This window comes from Rattus rattus, chromosome 15, assembly GCF_011064425.1.
Source record: "Rattus rattus isolate New Zealand chromosome 15, Rrattus_CSIRO_v1, whole genome shotgun sequence".
NCBI classification, from domain to species: Eukaryota; Metazoa; Chordata; class Mammalia; order Rodentia; family Muridae; genus Rattus; species Rattus rattus.
The window spans coordinates 54,403,517-54,426,697 of record NC_046168.1 but is presented as its reverse complement, the minus strand read 5'-3'; the positions used below and the strand labels follow the sequence as shown (position 1 = coordinate 54,426,697).

Here is a 23,181-nt window from a genome sequence, read left to right as displayed (position 1 = left end):
TACAATTTTGGTCGAGAGCCACTATATATTGAATAGTTTAACTGTGTTGGTTTTAGAATTCTAAAAGGTAGTACTTTGTCAGGTGAACCCATAACCAACCTTTACAAGATAATTCTCACCTGACTGAAGAGCTCTTATTTTAGATGTTTTTTAATTGTACGGAAAACTATGCAAAGGATGTACAAAATCTATGTGTACGTCTGGGCGAGTCTTACAGAAACCTGAGTGTCTGCCAGGGTATTAAATGTGTGTGCCGCTGAGAGCAAATGAGTCTTGTGTTTAAGTTTGGGGTATGCAGACTAAGGATGTAAGCTGTAGAGCGTTTGCCTAGCATGCATGGAGCCTGGGTTCAATTCCCAACACTGCCCGAACCCAGATGTGGTGGTACATTCCTATAATACCAATATTTGGAGGTTCAGAAGTTCAAGGTCATCCTCAACTGGAAGTCAAACTAAACTGGGCTACAATGAGACCCTATCTCATAGATAGATAGATAGATAGATAGATAGATAGATAGATAGATAGATAGATAGATAGATAGATAGATATTAGTAACTCTAAGTTGTCCTGCAGTTAAAAAAAGCTTTTCATATAATCTAAGCATATTCCAAATATGTGACTGTAAACAGATACTAATATCAATAGAACAGTTCACCAGACTATGCTTTAAGGTTTGGCCATACACAAACTTCATCCTTGGGCTGGATTGTAAAATCTTCATTTTCAAGACCAATATTAAATAGGTTGCCTTCTCACACTACTCTTTTTATTTTTCTTTTCTTTTCTTTTTTTCGGAGCTGGGGACCAAACAAACCCAGGGCCTAGGTCAGCGCTTTACCACTTGAGCCAAATCCCCACCCCTGATTCTTTTTTTTTTTTTTTAAAGATTTATTCATTTATTATATATAAGTACACTGTAGCTGTCTTCAGACACACCAGAAGAGGGCATCAGATCTCATTACAGATGGTTGTGAGCCACCATGTGGTTGCTGGGATTTGAACTCAGGACCTCTGGAAGAGCAGTCGGTGCTCTTAACCACTGAGCCATCTCCCCAGTCCCGACACTACTCTTGACTATACTATTACAGTAGCTTTCCCATCCAACTTCCTCTCAGTCTTTATCTCCTATATGCCTTATTGTTATTACTATTATTCTTGGTAAGAAACCACCCAATGATAACAAATGCATTTATTATCTGGCTACTCTAGGGAGAGTTTATTTCATGAGGGAAGAGGCTTCATTCACTATTGTGTCCCGACACTGCATAACAGGTACAAAAATACTTTCTGAATAAAATGACTAATGTTGGGTTATACCATCTACCTACATCAAGATGTTGTATGAAGGACAGACCTAACCTTGGGATATAGTTCCGTAACAGAACCCTTGCCTAGCATGTGGAAGGCCTTGGTCGGCTTTTATGCCCAGCACCACCAAAAAACAAAACAAAATTGGAAAACACAAGCTAATGAATTGTTCTACCACTTTTACTACATCTTCTTTCTCAAACATGACTCCTTTTACCATTTAGTGGCTACTTATAAATATGCAAAAGAACACATTCTTATCAAGAATGACTGCAGACACTAAAACCTTTTCAATGACACCACTCATTTTTTATTCCTCCATGCTTCTGCACAAATTTTTAATCCCATTCTACTTAATAATAAACTTTTCAAGTTTGTTACCTACATTTCTTCAACTTCATCTTTTCCTCTTCTGACTACTCTTTCTCCACTAAATCCATTATTTAAAAATGTTTAAAAACAAATTCTTTGAGAAGGATGTACCTTCTCCTACTATATCAGTCTTAGGAAAACCAGACCAAATAGAATGTATACTTTATTTTCCCTGTGGTTTTTGACAGTGTCCCATTATGTGTCCCATGCTGATCTAACTTTCTATCACCCTCTCAGCCTGCTGGGCTGTGAGTAGCTACAGAGCAGCACCACATCTCACCACACGAGAGGCCTGTCTTTGAGACATGGTCTCAGTTGGTGGCTTAGGTTGGCTTTCAACTTGCTATTGAGCCCAGCCTTGAATTAAACTCCTGCCTATTTGGAATGCTGGGTTCTAGATGGTCACCACCCTACTTGGCTTAAGCAGAATTTAAAATGTAACCATTTTCCTTTTCCCTATTACAAATATTGGGTAGAAATAAGTATAGGGTACAAGTCAGAAAGCTGATCTATTAAATACTGGCTTCACCTATCTTTGGATGAATATAAAGATAGATACTTAAAATCTTGACGTTAGGAAATGATGAGAGAACACGTATACTAAAGACTAAGGTCCCAGCCTCAAAAGTATGAGTGCTGGACATGGACACTAACAAGCATGAATGTTGAGAACTACATGACACATTTGTCAAAATTCACAAAACTGAGCAAAACTAAGTGAACCCTAGCAGTAGATAAAGGACTTTAGGTAATAACAGAAGGTCAATGTAGGTTTATCATTGTAAAAAAAAAAAAAAGGTGTTTTTTAATTTTTTAGTTTAAGTTGTTGATAGCAGGAGGCTATATGCAGAGGCAGGAATTTGGAAGAATTCTTGCTCAAATTTGCTGTAAAATGAAAACTACTAAAAAGTAAGTTTAAAAGCCAGGTGGTGGTGGCAAATACTTTTAATCCCAGCATTTGGGAGGCAGAGGCAGGTGGATCTCTGAGTTCAATGCCAGCCTGGTCTACAGTGAATTCTAGGATAGCCAGGGCTAAATAGAGAAACCCTGTCTCAAAAAGAAAAAACATTAAAAAACAGGAATGATGATAATCTCATGTTAAATAAACATGGTCTTTTTTTTTTTTCTTTTTTTTTCTTTTTTCTTTTTTTCAGAGCTGGAGACCGAACCCAGGGCCTTGCGCTTGCTAGGCAAGCGCTCTACCACTGAGCTAAATCCCCAACCCCAAACATGGTCTTTTTATTACCACTAAGGTAGTCTGTGTTATGTATACAAAGTTAGCACAGACGCTCATTTCAGATAAGGATGTAAATGATGTATTTTGGTGCTTTAACGTGAGAGGCTGCCAAAAGATATCTATCCAAAGGGCACTGTGATGTACAGACTAATACACTTAATCAACGGATATAAACACACCTGGGTAGATATAGTGGGCAAATGAGGGGTCAGCAGGACCTCTAGTCAAGGCCACTTACCTAATGAGATGCTGTGTCAAAAAATTGTTTTTTCATTTATATGAAGAAAGAAGGTACCCATGCCTATTAATATAGAACTCCACAGTTTACAACTCTGACCCCATTTTTCAAACCATCACACCCACTGGCAACTCAAATGACCGACCAGAACGCCAGTTTTATATTCTCATTCTCACCACCACCTGATCACTCCACACAGCCTGGCTGACTTCACTGAGCAGTTCATTTGGAGAGTCAGACTCCAGAAGATTCTGATTTGACTGGGTTGGAGTGTGGCCTGGGTACTGGAATTTTTAAATGGCTATTAAAATACAAAGCCAGAGTTAAAAAAAAATCAAAAATAACAACAACAACAAAACGCATGGATCTTATCAGCCTACTCTGCACTTACAAAGCTTAAAACAGTTTTTACCTATTTGCCTCTGTTTCTTATTAACAACATTATCTACCAGATCTCCTACACAGCTAGCAAACTAATTCCAGATTACAACACTTATTTACACTAAGTACATGAAGCTTGTAGTTACTGAGGGTCACTTCATAGTCACTCTAGGTCAATGACCAGGGCTTCATGGGGATCCTTATGAGTCTCAGGACTATGAGTCCCTACTTAGATTAATATTAAAACTTTTCCAAACAATTAAATACCCAGTAGATTAAGAACCTCTACAAATGAAGAAGAAAAAAAGCACATGTGCCAAGAAGAAACTGTGTGATAAACATAAGAATTGTTTACCAGAACAAGTGGCAAAGGTAGTTTTTCAACTTCACTAAATAGCAAAGTAATACGAATCAACCTGGCGCTCCGTCTTCCCCCACATGAACGAGACTGAATATGTATTATCTACAGAGAGAATACATGAACACTGGGACTCAAGATATAGTAAACATACTATTGTGATATATGACCAGAAATCCAAAGTGTTCATACTCTTACGTGTAACATCAAAATAGAAAAACGGCCCAAATGTCAAACAATAGGAAAGTTACTTTTACAGTTAATTTAAAAATGAAGACAGATGTACATCCTATATGACAAATGTTGTTATGTATCATAGAAGATCTACTCAAATGCTAACAAAAGTAGAATTACTGGGGACTAGAGAGGGGCTCGCTGGTCAGGAACTCCTGTTGTTCTTGCAGAAGACCTAAGTTCAGTTACAGGAAGCAGCGTGTGGCTCACAACCTTCTATCGTCCCGTCCAGGGAATCAAAGCACTTTATGGACTCCCACAGGCACCAGAAACACACATGGCGCACATAAATGCACTCGGGCAAACCACTTATGGAAGGATGAATAACTTAAGACTTTACTAATATCTTCATATAATGTTAACATAATTTTAATTATGAGTGTGCGTACGTGTGTGTATCTGCCAGAGGCAGTAGAGCTACAATTACAGCTGGGTGTAAGGTATCCCATGTGGGGACCAGAAACTGCGCCTCTGAAAGAACAGTGCTCGCTCCTACCACTGAGCCAGTAACAGCCCCAAATGTGTTACTTTTAAGAATATTTAACTCTAGACAAGAACTAACCAATTAAGAATAATAATATTTGAAAAACTAGCTAGGCCAGTCCGTCACGATCATCCGAGCGTCTGTATCTGTGGCGGATGTTAGACGCAGAGATGCTGCCTTCCTTCAGTGGGGCTGAGCTGCTCTGACCACCTCCCAAGCATTAAGAATTCAGGTGATCTTAGACAACTGTCCTCAATAATCTCCCCACTGCAAAGAAAGGTAAAACAGCTGAGACAACTGACTCTTACCTGCCACAATGGATATTCGTTGACCACACAAAAGTAGGCCATGACAGCCAAGATGAGACAAAGCTACCTTGAAGTTCACCCTATAGTAACTATTAATGAAAAGGAAAAGTTACAGAAGAAAATGTCTTCTGGGTGGCCGTATGTATATACACTGATGCACATTTTACTCAGGAAACTAGTTCCCTGGGTTTAGTACTGCCTATTATTCTAGTAACTGAAGTCAGAATACTTCCAACAAACAGCCTGAGTGATTCCACAGAGAAACTGTGCCCCATGAAAAGTAATGTTCATAAAGTGTGGAGAACACAAAGCATGTAAAGGCTCCAGGCAAAGCTGCAAGGGCAGTCTGTAACGCACACCAAACTTCCAGACAGAAGCCGGGCAGTTTTGAAAAACGGCTTGAATGTTCAAGATAACTATCACATAGCATTTTTACACTAAGTTACTATAAAATACTATAAATTTATAATATTTCTAAGCCTTCCAAATGAAAGTACTGCCAGATTATCTTCCTGTTCCTCCAAACAGATACTTAAATCATCCCTATTTCCAAAAACTTCCAGAAAATGATACAATGTAATACTAAACAGCCTATTAGTTAATTGATCTTTTTAAAAACTTCTTAAACATTTCTTCCCAAAATATCAAAATAAATCAATAAGCTTGTACTCGTCTGCATTACTATCTGCATCCTTTAAATGAAAATATACTATTAAATTACTTGGCATATAGTACAATTAGATACTTTCTTCAATTTTTAAGATGTGACTGAACAAAAGCTTAAAAATTTTTCTGAATTACTAAACTGGCTATATCTTGACAAAATTACAGAGTAGGAAACTTTAATGTTCCAGTTGTTTTGCATTCCGTGTAAACAGCTGCACTTGAAATCTCAGCATCCAAAAGACTGTCCTAGGTACATCCAGGGCCGGCACCCGACGTCCACGGTCTTCCACTCACGCTGCTTTAGAGCACTTTCAACACCCACTCTTGCTAAAGGCTGAGTGTGCCTCCCTTCTTGCCCAAAGTCATGTGATGTGACTCAGGAAATTTAAAAAATGTGTCTGTTACAGTAGAACTGTACAAGGTCACAGTTTTTCAAACATAATATGGCCAACCTGAAGTTCCTTCTATTTAAACACTAGGTTGTTTAATGTTTGCTGCTTTGCATAATTTGTAAAAAGACCATTTATGCCTGTTCTATGTGTGAATACTGCCACCTTCCTCTCCAAAAATCCGAGCAGTGCATACCACAGCCGTACCATGGCCTTCATCTTCAACTACCATTGGATTTCCCACAATTACCTTAGAAAATGTTACACTCTTCTGAATGGCCAAAAACGTACAAAGTGATATATAAAAAAACAGAAATATAGTAAATATTAACTTACTCAAATGTTTGATTAGTACACAATTAAGAATAGATGGCAAACAAAATACCAGTGTTTCCAAGTCTTAGAAATGACTGTTAGGTATGAACAAAGCATACTTAGCCTACATGTTAAGGAGATAGGAGAGTGTTCATTAGACATTACTCATTTCACCTCTACAACGGGATTCTAGCTTTAAAAAGAATTTTATTCACCCACCTTCTCCCTTTCCATAAAAAGGCAAAGTGTCGATATGGTTATTTGAAAATCAGTTTAACTGGATAGATTAGAACAGACTCTAAGAATACACAATGTTATAGGTACTTAATAAGGCTTCCTTAAAAACAATAGTAAACGGAAAACTGAACTATACCTAGAACATGCCTTAGGACCACCCAAAAGGCTGCTTCTTTCATGAGCGTCATTTAACCTTGTCTCATTTAGTTTTAATAATAAGAAACTACTAAAGGAATTTAATCAAGATATCACAGAAAAGCATTTCTAAAGACTGTTTAAACTCATATTTAATATGCTACATGAAAGAGACTTATTGTTATACATTAATCACCTATAAAGTGCTTTTAAAATCATTCTTGCTATTGAGTTTACATGGTTAGGTATAAATTTAGATAACCAATATGCTTTTTCTTGAAATATCCTTTGTACATTAAAAATGTTGCTTTATGCATAAAACAGAAAACTAAAATAAAAAAAATCACCTATAAACCTTTAGAAAACCAACTTTCCCTTCTTTAATTCAGCAATAAACACTGCTGTCATGACCTATTAAGTATCGTTTTACTTTACAAAATATTCCTAGACATAGAATTCTCTTCAATAATGAGGATTCTTCACTTAAGAACCATTCAGATATCATCTCTTACTATATGAAATCTCAAAGATTGCCTCTGTAGCACACAGTATCAGATGCAGTAATACAGGGAAGACAGACATGCCAAACATACAACAAACTACAGACCCTTTTATTTATGAGCGCTGAAACAAGCCAATTTCCAAAAATCTTTTTAAAGCCTAGGAGGTAAAGGGGAAGTTTTTTTTGAACATTCTTTACAATTTGAGTGACAAGGTAGATTTTAAAAAAAGTGCAATATGGGTAACTAGCTTATCATCCACTAAATTGAGGGAAAACACAGAAAAAATTAGAAAGCTTTAATGAAAGAATGTATCATTTCAGACACCATATGCTCGAGTGCAGAGGCTAGATACTAAAGCAAGGTGCCGAGTCCTGAGGAGAACGCACTTGTACTTAGCCGTAATGCTGAACAATGAGCTTTAAATCTACGCAGTGCTAAAAAGACAATGACAGAGTTCAGATAGTATGTTACAGAGAAAGACCTGTGAGAATTCCATTTCTTAAAAATAATCTTGTCCCTCTCATTGACCACTTAGTGTTTTGTGATGTGCTAAAAAGTGCACTGGCAACTCAGAATGGGTTTGTGTTTTAAGTTGGCCATGTCTTTTTAACAGACTGCAGTCTTCACAGTTACACAGAGCTGCAGGTCTCCTGGGTTTCAAGTGTCACTCATCTAACTGAGTCTGACAGCTGAGAAAGGCCACCGGTGCTTACAGTCAGTTTAAAAAGCATCCTCTACCTGGTATCTCTGCCGTGATTGTCTTGCTGCTCCCTGAAACCTCTTCCTCATCATCTGATGAACTGGTGCTGGAGTCACACGTCAGGTCACTGTCACTGGTGCTGCTGTCCTGCAGCAGGCTGTACTTCTTCCTTGCAGCAGCCTCCCGCTTCTGCCTCAGTAGTCTGATCCTTTCCTTGTGTTTTTGGCTCCGATGACCTTTAACCTTGGTGACTCGGCCATTCTGCTTATCACTGGATTGCCGGTTCTTCTTGGCAGCCATGGTAGATGTTTCACTTTCGGAACGGGACCGCCTAGACTTTCGTCCAACAGTGGCACCAGGCACTCCTGAAGTATCTCCTTCTACTGTTGTTTCTGCTTGCGAGGGCTCATTCTCTTCAACAGAAGACAATGTATCTGAATCGGCCAAGTGGCCACTAGAGGAAGGGGAAAGCATGCAATGATTAGAGGAGTCACTCTCATAAACTCGGCCAGTCGTGGGCTTGTCACTCTCTGTGGATGCTAACTGGGACTCTGAGGAGTCCCTCCTCAGTTCCATCAACAAACAGGGCATTGAGGAGAGAACTGTAGAGCCGGCTCCACCGTCTTTAGGAACTTGAGACTCCAGTTCTACAGAGCCGTCTTCCTCCTTGACTGTCTCTTGTTCCGATGCTTTTGGTGGGGCTGCAGACTCAATGAGTTCTTCTACTTTTCCCACTGCCTCCTCCATCTTCATCTCAGAGCTCCAGATTAAATCATGGAACAGAGTCTAGGAAACGATATCAAAGATGCAACTGGAAAGCAGCCTGTATGAAAACACACAAAGTCAATGACTAGGAATGGAAGGTCATTTAACCTATGCAGCATGCTATGCTTCTAAGGGAGTGCAAAAGGTACCATTTACACAACAGACCTTTAAGACACCATGTGCCGGGGTTGGGGATTTAGCTCAGTGGTAGAGCGCTTGCCTAGCAAGTACAAGGCCCTGAGTTCGGGTCCCCAGCTCCAGAAAAAAAAAAAAAAAAAAAAGAAGACACTATGTGCCTATACTCGGCTTGATTGGCAGTCAGATTCAAAGGACTTAACACCAGCAAAATCCTAGCAGTCTCATCTATTAAAAATAGAATATTAACCTCTATTTTAATTACAGCAATTAACCAAAGAGTTACGTTTAAAGGGTTCGAAAAGTAACTTAGCAGTAGAGTGCTTGTTTGGGGTACATGAAGCCCTGAGTTCAATCTCGAGCACCAAAATAAGAAAAGTTTAAAACATTCAAAAAAGAAATCTTTGAAAAACTTTAATATAATTAATGTGTACTTGACTTTAATATAAATGAAAAAAATGATTTAAAATAAGACTGGGGGCTTGCGATGTAGTTCATTAGCTCATATGTTTGCCTTGCATACATGAAGCTGGGGTTCAATCCTCACCACTACGTAGTATTAGAAATGATGCTACACGCCTGTAATTTCAGCACTACAGAGGAAGAGGCAGGAGAATTAGAAGCTCAAGATGATCCACAGTGAATTTCAGGCAATTCTGGGATATACGAGACCCTATATCAAAAAAGAAAACAAAAAACACGCAATAGTCTGACTGGGCATGGCAGTCTAAGTACATAGTTCCAGCTACTTGGGAGACCGAGGGCTGAGGACCCCAGAGTCAAGGCCTACCTGGACAACTTGGACAACTCCTCTCAAAATGAAAAATAAAGGGACTGGAAAGATAGCTCCGTGGTTAAAAGTAGTGGCTGCTTTTGCAGAATACCTGGGTTTAGGTCCCCAAACCTACATCTTTTCCCATCTATGACTCCAATTTCAGGAGATCAAACACCACCTCTACACATAAAAAAATAAATCTTTAAAAACATAGATATAAAGGGGAACTGGGCTGAACGAAGCTCAGTAGTAGAGTGTTTGACTAACGTTTTCAATGTCCACACAGCACTAGTCCTGCAATCACTGTAACTAAAATTATGGTTTCTAGACTTCCCCAAAGGAGAAGAGACTGTGAAAGGGAGAGCCATCTAATGTACACTAATGGGTCGTTAAGGGGTCAGAGGTGTGTTTATACATGTGTGTGCTGGTACATGTGAGGCATGAGGAAAGCCATCTACCTGGTTTGTTTTTCTTTTTTTAAAGGTCCCTGATTAGCCTGGAGATGGCAATTCCTCTATGCTGGCTGGTAGTGGTTTGTAGGAGGCCACCTCTGCCTCCCCAGCTCCTGACTTTCTAACATGGGCTCTGAGTATTAAAGTCAGATCTTCTGAATGAGCTCTCTCTCCTCACTGCTTCTTTAAAAAACTCCATGCTTTTGGGAAGTGAGCAACCAAAGTAATTATATGCATCAAACCTGTCTTCATTCCCCTGAATAGGACAAATCCCAAAGGAGGATTAAAAGAAAAGGCCAGCTGAGCATAGCAGCATACCCATGTAATATAGTATTTGCATGGCTGACTATGGACTGAGATTGGACATAAGCCTAAGCTACACATTGAGAGCCTCTCTCAAAGGCCAGATTTTGCTGTTCCCTTAGTCTATGTACTGAGTGAGTCTCATGTCAGGTGTTTTGTTTCAAAAACAATAAGCATTAAAATATAGTTCAGTTACTTTGTGAATCCAAGAAATTCTGACTAGGTTCAGGTTTAAGAAAAACATCCTATACATTTTATACCTTATATACTAAATTTAGAACCTAATGTCCTTGCCATTCCAATAAAAGACACAAATCTAATTAACCGTGAGTAAAACATAACCTTTAGCCAGTCAGTAACCTTTTACATTGTGAATTTCATTAACTGATGGCATTCCTGAGAATGCTATGAAGCAAGGCAAAGCACTCTTACTCTGTACACAGACTGTTAGAGAAGGTAACATAATGACCCCATAGGGCAAAGACAGATGCACACGTTAATCTTAGCATACGCTAGTAGGCATAATACGGCATCTCCATCACTTGGGTTTACCAAGTATTAGTTCATTTTATGACAAAACACAGAAAATATCAGAAAAAATTCTCTTATTGATCTAACATCTGAAGCATCATTTTTACGGACTTAAACATATTCCATGTACTGCTTTTTCCTTGCATAGCCCTGTTCTTTAATAAAATGGGCACTGCAATACTTTGCTTAACAAACTCAGGAAGACTAATATTTGTTCCTACTAGAGTTTTTACTAATTTGAGACCCTCTTGTTTAGCCTACTTCATAAACATATTTGTATTTCTTACAACTAATTTTTAACTAAATGAAAACAAGCATTAATGCTTAACAGTCCTGAAAGAAATGTAAGCCAATGGGGGAGCATAGGCTAAATCAAAAAATGAAAAGTGTCACTAATAAAGTATGCCAACAACATAAAACATTTGTATGTCTATATAAAATACCCTTGAACTAAAGAAAAAAAGTCCTTGTTTCTAATAAAAATAAAAGAAGAGAGAGTTGAGTCTGGTAAAATGTTAACAGACAAAGTAAAAGCACTAACCACCTGGCCTTACAACCTGGGTTCAGTCCCTGGTACTCACAGGGTTGAAAAGACAACTGACTCCCAAAAGCTGTCCTTTGACCACTCCATACATACTGTATCACATGTGCATACCCCACCCTCCAATAAATAAATGAAAAAAAACAAGGTCAGAGTTTGTGGGCTGGGTGTTTGCCTAAAACACAAAAGCTGTGGGTTCAATCTCAACCAGTACAGGAAAGTCACAGTTAACTTTGCCTGTAATCCTGACACCACAGAGAGAGGTCCTCACAGTGTCAGGAGGAGCAAAGGTCAGCTTGGCTACATAACAAGATCAAGGCCAGCTAAAGCTCTGAGACTTTGCCTAACGTGTGTGCGTGTGAGAAAGAGAACACTGATTCTTCTGATGTGGATCATTCATACTCTCGAATAGAGGGTTTTCCTTTTTTTTATTAATTTTCTTATACATTCCGGCCATAGCTCCCCTCTCTCTACTAACAGTTCTTTTCTTTAAAGTTGAAATATCTACAATAAAAATACTAAAATTAACGTAATATCAATTATAACACAAACGCATCAAAGTCTAGTTTGAGAAGAAGGGAGCATTAGACCTTTAGATTACAATATGGCATAGGACTGAGAAACAATGCGCTGGCCCCTTCCTCAGTGCGGGGCTGGCTGAGGGCCTTGCTCCATCTGGAGACCAGCACATCACCCAGCAGTGGCAGTCTCCCCAGCACCATCCCCACTGTCCACCATGGCTTATCTCCATGTTTGCTTGCATCTACTCTGCTCTCGCCCTCAAAGATGATGGGATGACTGCACAGCTGCTCATTAAAGCAGCCGCTGTGCACCTGAACCTTTTGGCCTAACTTATTTGCAAAGTCCCAGCCAAGATCAGCACTGAGTCTGCTGGACCTGCTCATGTAGCTGGTATTACACTTAGCAGGAGCCTTGCCCACTGATGCATCAGAATGAGAAAGGTGAAGAGGCACGAAACAAGAATCAAGAGAGTGGGCAGATGAGGAGAGGAGAGGTGTGGTTAAGAACCCTCGCTGCCTTTCCAGAGTTCCTAAGTTCAGTTTCTAGAACGCAATTGGGCAGCTCACAGCCTGTTGCTCCGGCTGTAGAGGATATAAGCTTCTCTCTGACTTCCTCAGGCATACATACACATGTTGCATACATTTTCATGGTCATATTCCTCCCTCTCCCTCCCTCTCTGTGTATGAGTGTGTCTCTCCACAAACACAAGTAAAAACCAATCTTAAAAGAAAAAGAAAAAAGAATTCAAGATGGATATGAGCTTTAGTCTGGTTTTGCTGTTATTATTTTTAAAGATTTAATTGTTGATTTTATGCATGTGCTGTGCCAGACTGTATGTTTGTGAACCACATGTATGCATGCAGGTGCTCCTGGCCAGAAAAGGGCTTATAACTGGAGTTACAAGCAGTTACGGTTGCCAATTTGGGTACTAGGAATCAAACCAAACATGCAAGAACAAGTACTCTTAACCAACAACGAGCCATCTCTCTATCCCAGCTATGGTCTTTTGACTAAACTCTTCTGCAACATGATCAATAAAAAGCTAAAATCTAAAAATCACTCGACTAGTTAAAATGTGTATGACTCTTGTTTCTTCAGGGAATAAGTTATATGGATAGCACAAATGAATCTGAACTACTTTTTTATACAATATTATTTTTAATATTATACATCAATCAATTAACTTGCATTTCAAAATCCTTAAACTTAAAAGTTTTAAATGAGATTTCATCACAGTTGCCTAAATATGTCAACAGTACTCTGGTTAAAGCCCACATGAATATTCCAAATCAATCACAAAGGACTGGCATTAACCAACCATAAATAGAACCAGTGAGCACATCAAGGTCTTTCCAAACAATGTGGGCATTAAGAAGGAAAAGGCTCTTCATAGAAAATGAATAGAGCAGCTTGCAGTGAACACAAACTAAATGAGGAAGCCAGGGAGATGATGGCTCAGTTGGTAAAGTGCCTGCTGTACACACATGAGGACCCAAGTTTGGATTACACACATCTATACCCCCAGTGCTTGAGGGCAACAGGCAGCTTCTTGGAATTCACTCATCAACCAACCTAGCCAAATCCTTGAGTTCTGGGTTGAGTGAGAGACTCTGTCTCAAAAAACAAGGTGAAGAGTGACCTAGGGAAAACGAGTGATATCAACCTCTGACTTCACACACACATGCATTTATGCACACACCAACAGAACTACTGAACACAGAACACACAGAAACCTTAAGTGGACAGAAAAAGTGGTTATACTATCTGTTTAAGAACAAGCAATTTTATTTATAATTTTGTCTAGGGCACAGAATCTCTAGAAGGATTCTTAACAAAGTGGAAGAGAGGGACAAGGAATAAAATTTTGTTATCATATACAATAAATATCTTTCAAAGCTCTATGGTAAGTCTTCTGAAAGAGGACAGTGCTTTTACTTTGGACACATTTGGGTCATTTTTCATCAATAAATGTTACAAAGCTTTCCTTCTAGGACATAACTTTCTTATAATTAAACACAGGGTTGGGTCTAAAAGTCACTAGAAACAGAAATCCAAGCTAAATAAAGTTCTCTAAACACAATGGGAAAGATATACACAGTTTAATTGTGCCTCACAATCAAATTATCAAAAAGTGGACTTTTTTCTTTTTCTAGTTTTCTTTTGAGATTACAATATGATTTTATCACTTTCCCCTCCATCTCCTCCCTCCAGACAGTCCCATATAGCCCTCCTTGCTCTCTTTCAAATTCATGGCCTCCTTTCCTGTGGTCACTGTGTACATGCTTGCATGTGTGCTTGTCTGTATTGTGTTACTTTTATTTTTATTTTATTTTTATTCGGGTCTTCAGGGCTACTCTTTTGGTACTGGAGAACAACCAATTGGTGTCCTCCTCCCTGGGGAAAGCTATTCCTCCTGCTCTTAGTGTTCCTTAGTTGCATTCCTTAGTATAGTTCTTGGTGTAAGGTAGAGGACTCATGGGCTTTCCCCTGACCAAAAAGTGGATTTTTTTGGTAGGGATAATCAAATAGCTGGAAGTAGGACATTGATTTTTTTTTTTAAGTGTGAAGCCAGAGTTGGCAAGATGGTTCAGCAGATAAAGGTACTTGAGCTAAGCCTGACAACCCAAGTTTAATCCCTGGGTCACACAGTAAATAGAAGTCTTTATCCTTTGAACTCCATATGCAGGAGGTTGATCACCACCCCAACTTTACATCCTCCTCTCCCGAGTTTGGTTTTTGTTTTGTTTTGTTGTTATTTTTGTTTTTGTTTTGAAGACATAGAGTCTCACTATGTAATTTCGTCTGGCCTAGAACCGACTATGTAGACCTGACTGGCCTAAAACTCATAAAGATCCACCTGGATCTGCCTCCTGGGTGCTGGGATTAAAGGCGTCACCACAATTGGCTCCTGAGTTCTCAGGAAACTTCACTTTGTTGTCTGGGAATAGTATACCCAATCACTGGAACAGTCATGGCACTAGATACCTCTCACTATATCGACTGGTCAAGAGTGAGTTGTCTGGCGCTAGAAAGATGGCTCAGCAGTTAAAAGCACTGGCTGTTCTTTCAGAGAACTTAATTCAATGCCCAGCATCTACATGGTAGCTCATAACTGTCTGCAGCTCTAGTTTCAGAGGATCTGGTACCCTCACGCAGACATACATTCAGGCAAAATAGCAATGCGTATAAAAATTAAATCTTAAAAAAAAAGAAACACTAAGTCATAGCGGTTTTTGTTTTTTAAAGTGAGTTATCTGGTAGAACATGGAACTCTGGAATTTTTAGTTCCCGTGGTATGACAGAAACCCACTAGAAAGAAGTGGTAAGGAGTCCCTTTGCTACTCCAGAAATGCTGCGCCCCCAAGTAGTACTGCACAGAAGCACTCATTAAATCTGATTGCAAGAATGGTTCTGGACAATAAAATATTTTGTGATTACTAACTGCCTAAACAAGAAGTCTGAAATATTGTCAATACTACATGTCATACTTCAACAAATTTCTTTGGGGAAGTGAGACCCAGTTATACAAAATAAGGGGGAATAAGCCACGTTTACAAGTACCCCCCTGCTTCTTGGTCATTTTTTTAGCTGGTTGCTTTATAGTATGGTTTTTAGAAAAAGTAATTCTGTGAACTGGGGCTACAATATATACTCCCAGTTTTGCTCTGCACTATCCTTTTAAACTTCAAAGGGAATAGAGAAATGAAGGTGCCAAAGGTCAGCCATCTCAGTGGGTAAAGGAACTACAGCCAAGCCCAAAACCTGAGTTCAGGACCCACATTTGAAAGAGAACACCAATCCCTTTAAAGGTCAGAAAATTGGGTTGTTGACCATGTGCACATTGTGACACATGTGCACTCCCATACATACATGAATGCATATGTAAATTCACAGGTATTAAATAAATAAAATAAATAAATTGTAGCAGAGTAGCAATAATCAATGCAGACAAACTTGCAAACAGATAAGGTTGAATCTGAGAGTGAAGCCTTGAGAGCTTGAGCTTGAGCTCGGAGAATAGGACCCTGCTAAGATCAGAGAAAGAACTGGAAAGACGGCTCAAATGGTAAAAAACACACTTGTCAAGCAAGCCTGATGGCCTGGGTTCCATCCCTGGAACCACAACCGCATCTCACAAAATGGAATACACACCTGAACTGAAACACACACACACACACACACACACACACACACACACACACACACACACACACACACACACACACCATTAAATTTTTAAAAATTAAAAAAAAAAAAGTTCTAAGTCTCTCCCGTCATTTGGTTTAGCAAACACCACCATTTACATCTGTTTAAGACTGTTGTGTGTTCGGTCCCCAGCTCCGGAAAAAAAAAAAAAGACTGTTGTGTATGTGCTTATCTGGGTGAGCGCATGTGCACAGCATGCATGCAGGGCCTCCTAAGACAGAGTGACCTGATGTGGGTACTAGGAGTGAATGCAGTGAGTGACGCTAACACTGAGTCAGCATGCTTCCAGCTCTGCTGTGCATGGTGTTAGTGTCAACTCTGCTATCGATTTTCTTCCCATATGGGTCAGAACAACCAGAATAGGTTCATCCTATCTCCTGAGAACAAACAAACCTGAGATAAGCAATGTTTTTAGACAAGGACATCCAAGATGGAAATTCTTCTTTGTAGTGTGGTAACACATGCCTGTAATCCCAGAACTTGGAAGCAGGAAGGATTAAAAATTCAGGCCAGTCTCAGCTCTATGGGAAAATGGTTCATTTGGTAAGGTGCTTGCCTTTGCAAACACATGAACCTAAGTTCAGTCCCTAGAATCCATTTAATCTAATCTAACAATTAAATAAATTTATAGGTAAATAAGTAAACAAAACAAAGCAGCTTGCCATGATGATGACATGTGTTTGTGATGCCAGCCAGCACTGGATCCTTGGAGGCTCAATGGCCAGCCAGTCTACACTACTTAGCAAGTTCCTGGCCAGTGGGAGACCTTATAGTGAAACAAATAAAAGTGGAAAAGACCTGAATAACACTCAGGGTTGTTCTCTAGCCTCTCTATATATATAAAATCCATATATAAAAAGCATCCATAGCCCTTTCTAATGGATAACTCATGAAGTATTGGCTATACTACAACTTGGCTGAGGTAAGAACATAGAACATCATCATCACGAGAGAGTTCCTGACAGAACTTTGGGGCTATTAAATAAAAATCATCCATGTATATAGTGAAATCACCAAGAACTAAGAAAAAAGTAAGAATGGATAAGATGACAATGAAGAACAAGTGCCATAGGGACAGAAAAGGGACAGTGATTTAACGGATGGCCACAGTAAGTAGATTCAAGAAGGAAAAGAAAAATTCCAGAAAAGAGTAGCAGTGAGGACCACTTACCCTTCCTCTCGCTCTCCAGATAGGAGGAGAGGAGGACAGCAGGAGAAGAACACCACTAGTGACCTGTTAGTGTGTGAGAAAAAGAGAAGGTTCAGAAGAGACTGAGAATTCAGAAGACAAATCATGAACTGCAAAGTACAAACTGGAAGGCAGTTAGGAGAGAGAGGAGAAAGCAGAATGAGGGAAGAGCAGTGCTTTCTCCAGAAATTATCATGTAGGAAACAGCATGCTTGAGAGTGTGGGGTTTCTTTTGATGACATTCATGAAATAAAAAAAAAACTAGCATTTAGCATTTAATACACTCAAGATGTATTTCTTCTTGGGGCTGGAAAAATGGCTTAACAACACTTGCTCCTCTTTCAGAGGTACTAACTACTCCAGGTCTAGTTCTGACTCCTCCTTCTGACCTCCACAGGCATTGAAAATACATGAAACATAGCCATATGTGATGGCTAATCACACATATACTAAAAATAAATCTTTATTTATTCCATGTCTCTGTGTGTGCGTGCATGTGCGTGTATGTGTGCGTGTGTGTAAAACACAGCTAATTCTGGTCATGACTCAGTAAACTGATTTCATAACCCATCGGCGGCGGCAGCCCAAATGAAACCTGGAAAGCTTTCCCTAAAGTCTGTACACATGGGCTGTGTATGTAACTCAGGTAAGAGTGTGTGTTTTTCTATCACTCACAAATCCTGGATTTGATCCCCAACACCACACAAACCAGAAGTAGTGGTACAAGCTCTGGTCCCAACATGAGGAAGTGTAAGAAGGAAAATTTAAGTTCAAAGTCATCATCAACTAACAGGGAGTTTGAGTTCAGCCTGGAAAACAGAAATCCATGCACAAGCTATGTTGACAATACAGCTGATTTTTTAAAAAAATAAATTATGAAACATTCTATTGAAGAAGCACTGGGCTAGCAAAATGACTCAAAACTTAAGAGCATTCTTGCTTCAAAGCCTGACAACATGAATTCACTTCACAGGACCTGCATGGTAGAAAACTGACTGCTCAAAGTGGTCCTTCGACTCCTGCGTCAGCACCATGGAGCACAGGCATGGACTTGAGAACACTTGCATACACACACATGTGCACACATACACATACAGAGAGACACAATAAAGAAATGTCGTGCTCCTGCCCCTAGAGGCATTGCAATGTGATTGCTGTGTCACATGTGCATCAGTCCGTGGCAAAGAGGAGAGGTATGTCTTTGTTCTGTGTTCTGATCTACAAACATCTATGATTAGTAGCCTAACATTCCCTGGAAAAAGCAAGCTTGAAACCAATACTGTCTGGTGCCAGAGGTTCTGAACAGGGAGCTGGCCACCTCTCCGGTGCCAGGGTACTGGATAGGCCTGAACAGGAAGCAAGTCTGAGGCTAGAAGAACCCAGCAAGGAACCACAGGCCCCAGGCAGCCCAAGACAGATGCCCACTCCTGTGGGCCAGGAGAGAAGCAAGCCTGAATTGACCACTAGTCTGGTAATATGGGACCCAGAAATGAAGCTAGCTTAAGATGAACACCAGTCTGCTACCCCTCAGGTCTGGGGGGTGGGGCAAACCATGCTCAAGATGACACCTGCCATAAAGCACAAGGAAGGCACAGCACTCCTGAGATCACTCCTGAGAGAACCCCAGACACTTGAGAGACCCAAGATGCCACTAAGAACAAGTAAGTGGTGGAGAAATGGAAGAGAAAGAAAAACAAAAGGATATATGCACAACAAAGAGAGTTAGTACTGGAGGCTCAAGGGTAGTGAATAGCCGGTGACGCCACCTGAGACCATGATGGGGTCCTGGCCTGTGCTGACACTGGGAGCCTTGTCTAGGTCTGTGGCTCTGCAGCAGCAGGGTCTGTTACCACCAAAGGTGAGACGGATATCTGCATGATAATGTCATTATACAAGCGAAGGCAGGTATAGGATACAACGAGGCCTGTCACTGGGCGAGAAGGAAGGATGGGCAGGAGAAAAGCTTTAGAGAGGAAGAGGAGACTGGAGCAAGAAGGAGAAGCAGCCGAGAGAACATGGAGGAGGATGTTAAGATTCCTCTCTGCACATTTACAGGTTGTTATGAATGTTCTTAAGGGATGGGTGTGTACAGCGCTTTGTATGTTTAGGTGGGCAATTATATCTTATCAACTGGATCAGAGGTTACTGTGTTGTGTGTTCTTTCATGTGGCGATTTAACTGAATTCAAGAGAGTATGTGGTGGATGGAGACACTGAGCCACCACAGAATTGGGATGTGTGTGTCTGGCATGATGGCAACCTGCCTTGGGACTAGACAGGTAGAGAGATTGTTGCCAGGCTCAGAGAGTAGCCATCGACAGTGTGATATGGGATGGAGCAAAGCGGGTGAGACATTTTGTCTGGACTGCCACTGGGGATATATTGATGTCTGAAGGCTGTGCAGAACCGGCCCCACCCCTCAGCTCTCATCATGGAAGAGCTGGCCCTAGAAGCATGAGGGCAGGCACATTGTTGGAGTTGTATGTTAGCTGGTCCCAAGGATATAAGCATGAGAAAGCTAGCCCTACCACTCATCTTCCTGTGGTGGCATGGACAAGAAAGAAGTACCCTCCACCCTCACCACTTTCAACAGGCAGGAGACCTGACCCTAGGGTCATGAGAATAGGAGAGCTGGCCCTGCCCCTCACAAGCTGCAGTACTTGGGAGAACAGGCCCCATACCTCACCTGGGCAGCACAATAGAACTGATCCTGATGGTGGGACTTCGGGTAAGCTGGGCCTCAAGAGTGTGAGTATGGGAGAGTTGGCCCTGCCTATTGTCTGCCATTCAACAGTGTTCCATACCCTCACCCCTTGCTTCCTAGGGCAGGTGGAAGGGCTAGTTCTTGGGTCATGAAAGCAGGAGAGCTATCTCTGCTCTTCATCTGCTACAGAACTGAGGAGAGCAGGCCCTAAACCTTGCCTGGGCAGCAGGGTGGAGCTGGCCTTGAATGTGAGGGTTGCAGGTGAGCCAGCCCCAAGGGAGTGATCATAGGAGAGCTGGCTCTGCCTCTTGTCTGCTGGGCAGTGAGTGGCGCAGATGAGGGAGAGACACCCACTTCCCCTCCCTTGTCCTTCACCATCTGTGGCAGACAAGAAAGCTGCCCCCAGAATTATAAGACTGGGAGAACTGGCCATGTCCTTCACTGGCTGTAGCACTCAGGACAGTGGGCCTGCACCTCACTTAGGCAGCAGCGTAGAGCTGGCCCTGGTGCAGGGGCTGCAGGTCAGCCAGCCTGCAGGGCATGAGAGCAGGAGAGATGACCATTTCTGGTACCTCTCAGGCCTAGATCAAGGGCTTTCAATTGGTCCACCCCAACATTTACCCCATCAATGAACTGCTAGAGTGGATGAAGAGGCCAGTCTACAGATCCAAAACTACAGGATCTTCATGACACAGGGCAACAACGGGATATCTGAAAGGAGCCCCACTGAGGTTCCAGTATTGATACAGTAGCAGAAACCACATATCTGAGTCATTGCAATGAACATTTTTTTTTTTGCAAGCAAAAAGTGTGGAGAAGGGTGGGTGGGTAGGGGAGCACCCTCATAGAAGCAGGGGGAGGGGGAATAAGGTAGGGGGTTTATGGATGGGACACTGGGAAAGGAGAGAACATGTAAATGAAATGTAAAGAGAAAAAAGGAAAAGAGAATAAAAAGAAGTGTGGAGAAAAGGGAACACTGTGGGACGCGCTGTTATACAGTACAGCTTCCACAAGATTTTCTCTGTTGGGGGAAGGTTGCGAGGGTGGAGGGCAAGTATGAAGGGAAAGGAAGATGAGTGGGATTGCAGTGCATGATGTGAGGTTCGCAAAGAACCAATAAAAAGTTTGAACACTCTTTAAAAAAAAAAAGAAATGTAGTACTAAAAAAAAGTAAAAGAAATATATAAAGTAGAAACAAAATAACACAACTATATTAATATGGGTAAATGCAGTCAGTGCTCTCAACCACTGAGCCATCTCTCCAGCCCCTAAAACGTCTTATAAAGCAAGGGAACATTTACCAAAATGTGAAGGTCGCAGTTACCTATAGGTGGAAGTGTGAAGGTTGAATACAGAGAGATTAAAAGTATTGACAGAGGAAAGTGTGGTGGCTCAAGTCTGTTATCTCAGGAGACTAGGAAGGAAGACTACGAGCTCCAGGCCATTTTAGACTACAGAAGACCACCTCAAAACAAAACAAAGAAACAAAAAAGACGAGGCTGTGCTGAGGAAGTGCTTGCTGCACAGACCTGAGAACCCGCATCAGATCCCCAGCATCTATGCAAAAGCCAGGCATAGCAGTAATATTCATCTGCATGCAGCCCTAGAGGGAACAGAGGGTATGGGGCAAGCGGATCATGGGAGCTCACTGGGAGAGCCTTCACCAGAAACTAAGGTCGAGAGTAACAGAGGATAGCATCTGACTTTGTGTTACATACAGGCTTTCTGGCTATAGGCAAGTTTGGGGGCTAGCAAATCTCTCAAAAAAAATATTGCTATAAAGCAAAGCAAGACTAACAAGAACCATTTCAATTCTCTGGAAATTCACCAAAAAGGCATACAAAAAATAAGTGCTGATGCTTGAAAACTTGGATTTTTGTTAACAGGAGTTAACATTCTTGCCTAAGGCGATCTGCAAGCTCAGGAGATTCTGTTAATGTGGAAAATGCACTGAGAATCTACAGTAAACACTGACAAAGTACCTTCATTTCAGTATGTAGTAATAGACCACACCTATATCCAGATATTGCGGGGAAATGATAATCTTAGCCAATAGAGTAGCCAAGAGCTGTACTAGTCTTAAGATATGGCTGTAAATGTATCAACCATATCCTCAGCTGATGTGTGAGAAATACCCTTCCTCCTCCAAAGGCTCATGTATTTGAACCCTTAGTGCCCAGTTGGTGGTGGGGTTTAAAAGATTCCTCTTAGAGGGCTGGAGAGATGGCTCAATGGTGAAGAGCACTGACTGTTCTTCCAGAGGTCCTAAGTTCAATCCCCAGCAACCACATGGTGGCTCACAACCATCTATAATGGGATCTGATGCCCTCTTCTGGTGTGTCTGAAGACAGCAACAGTATGTTCATATAAATAAAATAAATATTAAAATAAAAAAAGTTTTAAAAAAAGATTCCTCTTAGGATGGGGTATACTGCTAGCAGACGTATGCAATGAAGGTGGCCTTTGAAGGCTATAGACTCATTTCTCTCTCCCCACTTCATCCCCCACTCCCACTCCCACCAACCCTCTGCTTCTGTATATGAATACACGTGTGACAACTAGTTTCTTGCTTCCGTTAACATGCTCTGACTTCCCCACCATGATTAAACATTATCCCCTTGGAACCATAAGCTAAAATAAAAGCCCTTTCTTCCTTAAGTTGCTTTTGGTCAAGGTATTTTATTCCTAACACAGAAAGGTAACTAAAACAGAAGAAGACACTAAGGTCTGTTGCATAAGCATTTCAGAAAATAACAGTGGTGGAAAGATTTTGAAAGGGCCTCAGCTTTAAAATGCATTCCACTATCTCCACACAGAGCTACTGGGAGAACAAGGTCTTACTAGCTCCAGATACTGGTAGATCAGTATGCAGTATCATAAATGAGAAGCACAACCACTAAAAACGTAACATTTTAAAAAAGAAAAAATACTGAACAGAGAAACCAACAGCCATACACCACAGTGAAGACACTTCACAGATCTGTAATCTAACCAAAGAGTGTAACATCTTCAAAAGGATAGAAATCAAATTCCAAAATTGAAATATTTTGTCTAAGATGCCCAATTTAAAAAAAAAAAAATTTAAGACTTCCAAAAGAAAACGAAACTGTGACACTCATACAAGAAAAGAAAAATTGGCATTGGAAAAATTTTAAAGACTTCATAGGAGCTATATTTTTATAATTTATATATAT

At 40.7% G+C, this 23,181-nt stretch overlaps 1 protein-coding gene and 1 non-coding gene across 4 annotated transcripts in view; one reads left to right on the top strand and one right to left on the bottom strand.

The window, feature by feature from the left end:
- The window catches only part of C15H18orf25 (chromosome 15 C18orf25 homolog), an 86,424-nt gene that overhangs the window by 38,250 nt on the left and 24,993 nt on the right, over nt 1-23,181 (bottom strand). For 2 of the 3 annotated variants that reach the window (XM_032885728.1, XM_032885730.1), the window contains exon 2: nt 7,904-8,688. In XM_032885728.1, the coding sequence (XP_032741619.1) occupies nt 7,904-8,618 (715 nt within the window). In that variant the 5' untranslated portion in view covers nt 8,619-8,688. Of the gene's footprint in view, nt 1-7,903; nt 8,689-17,266; nt 17,287-23,181 lie in introns of those variants that run through there. The other variant, XM_032885729.1, reaches the window with a different exon arrangement.
- LOC116885052 lies at nt 18,409-18,534 on the top strand. Its single transcript, XR_004385937.1, has one exon. It is a non-coding gene; the product is annotated as a small nucleolar RNA SNORA17 (small nucleolar RNA).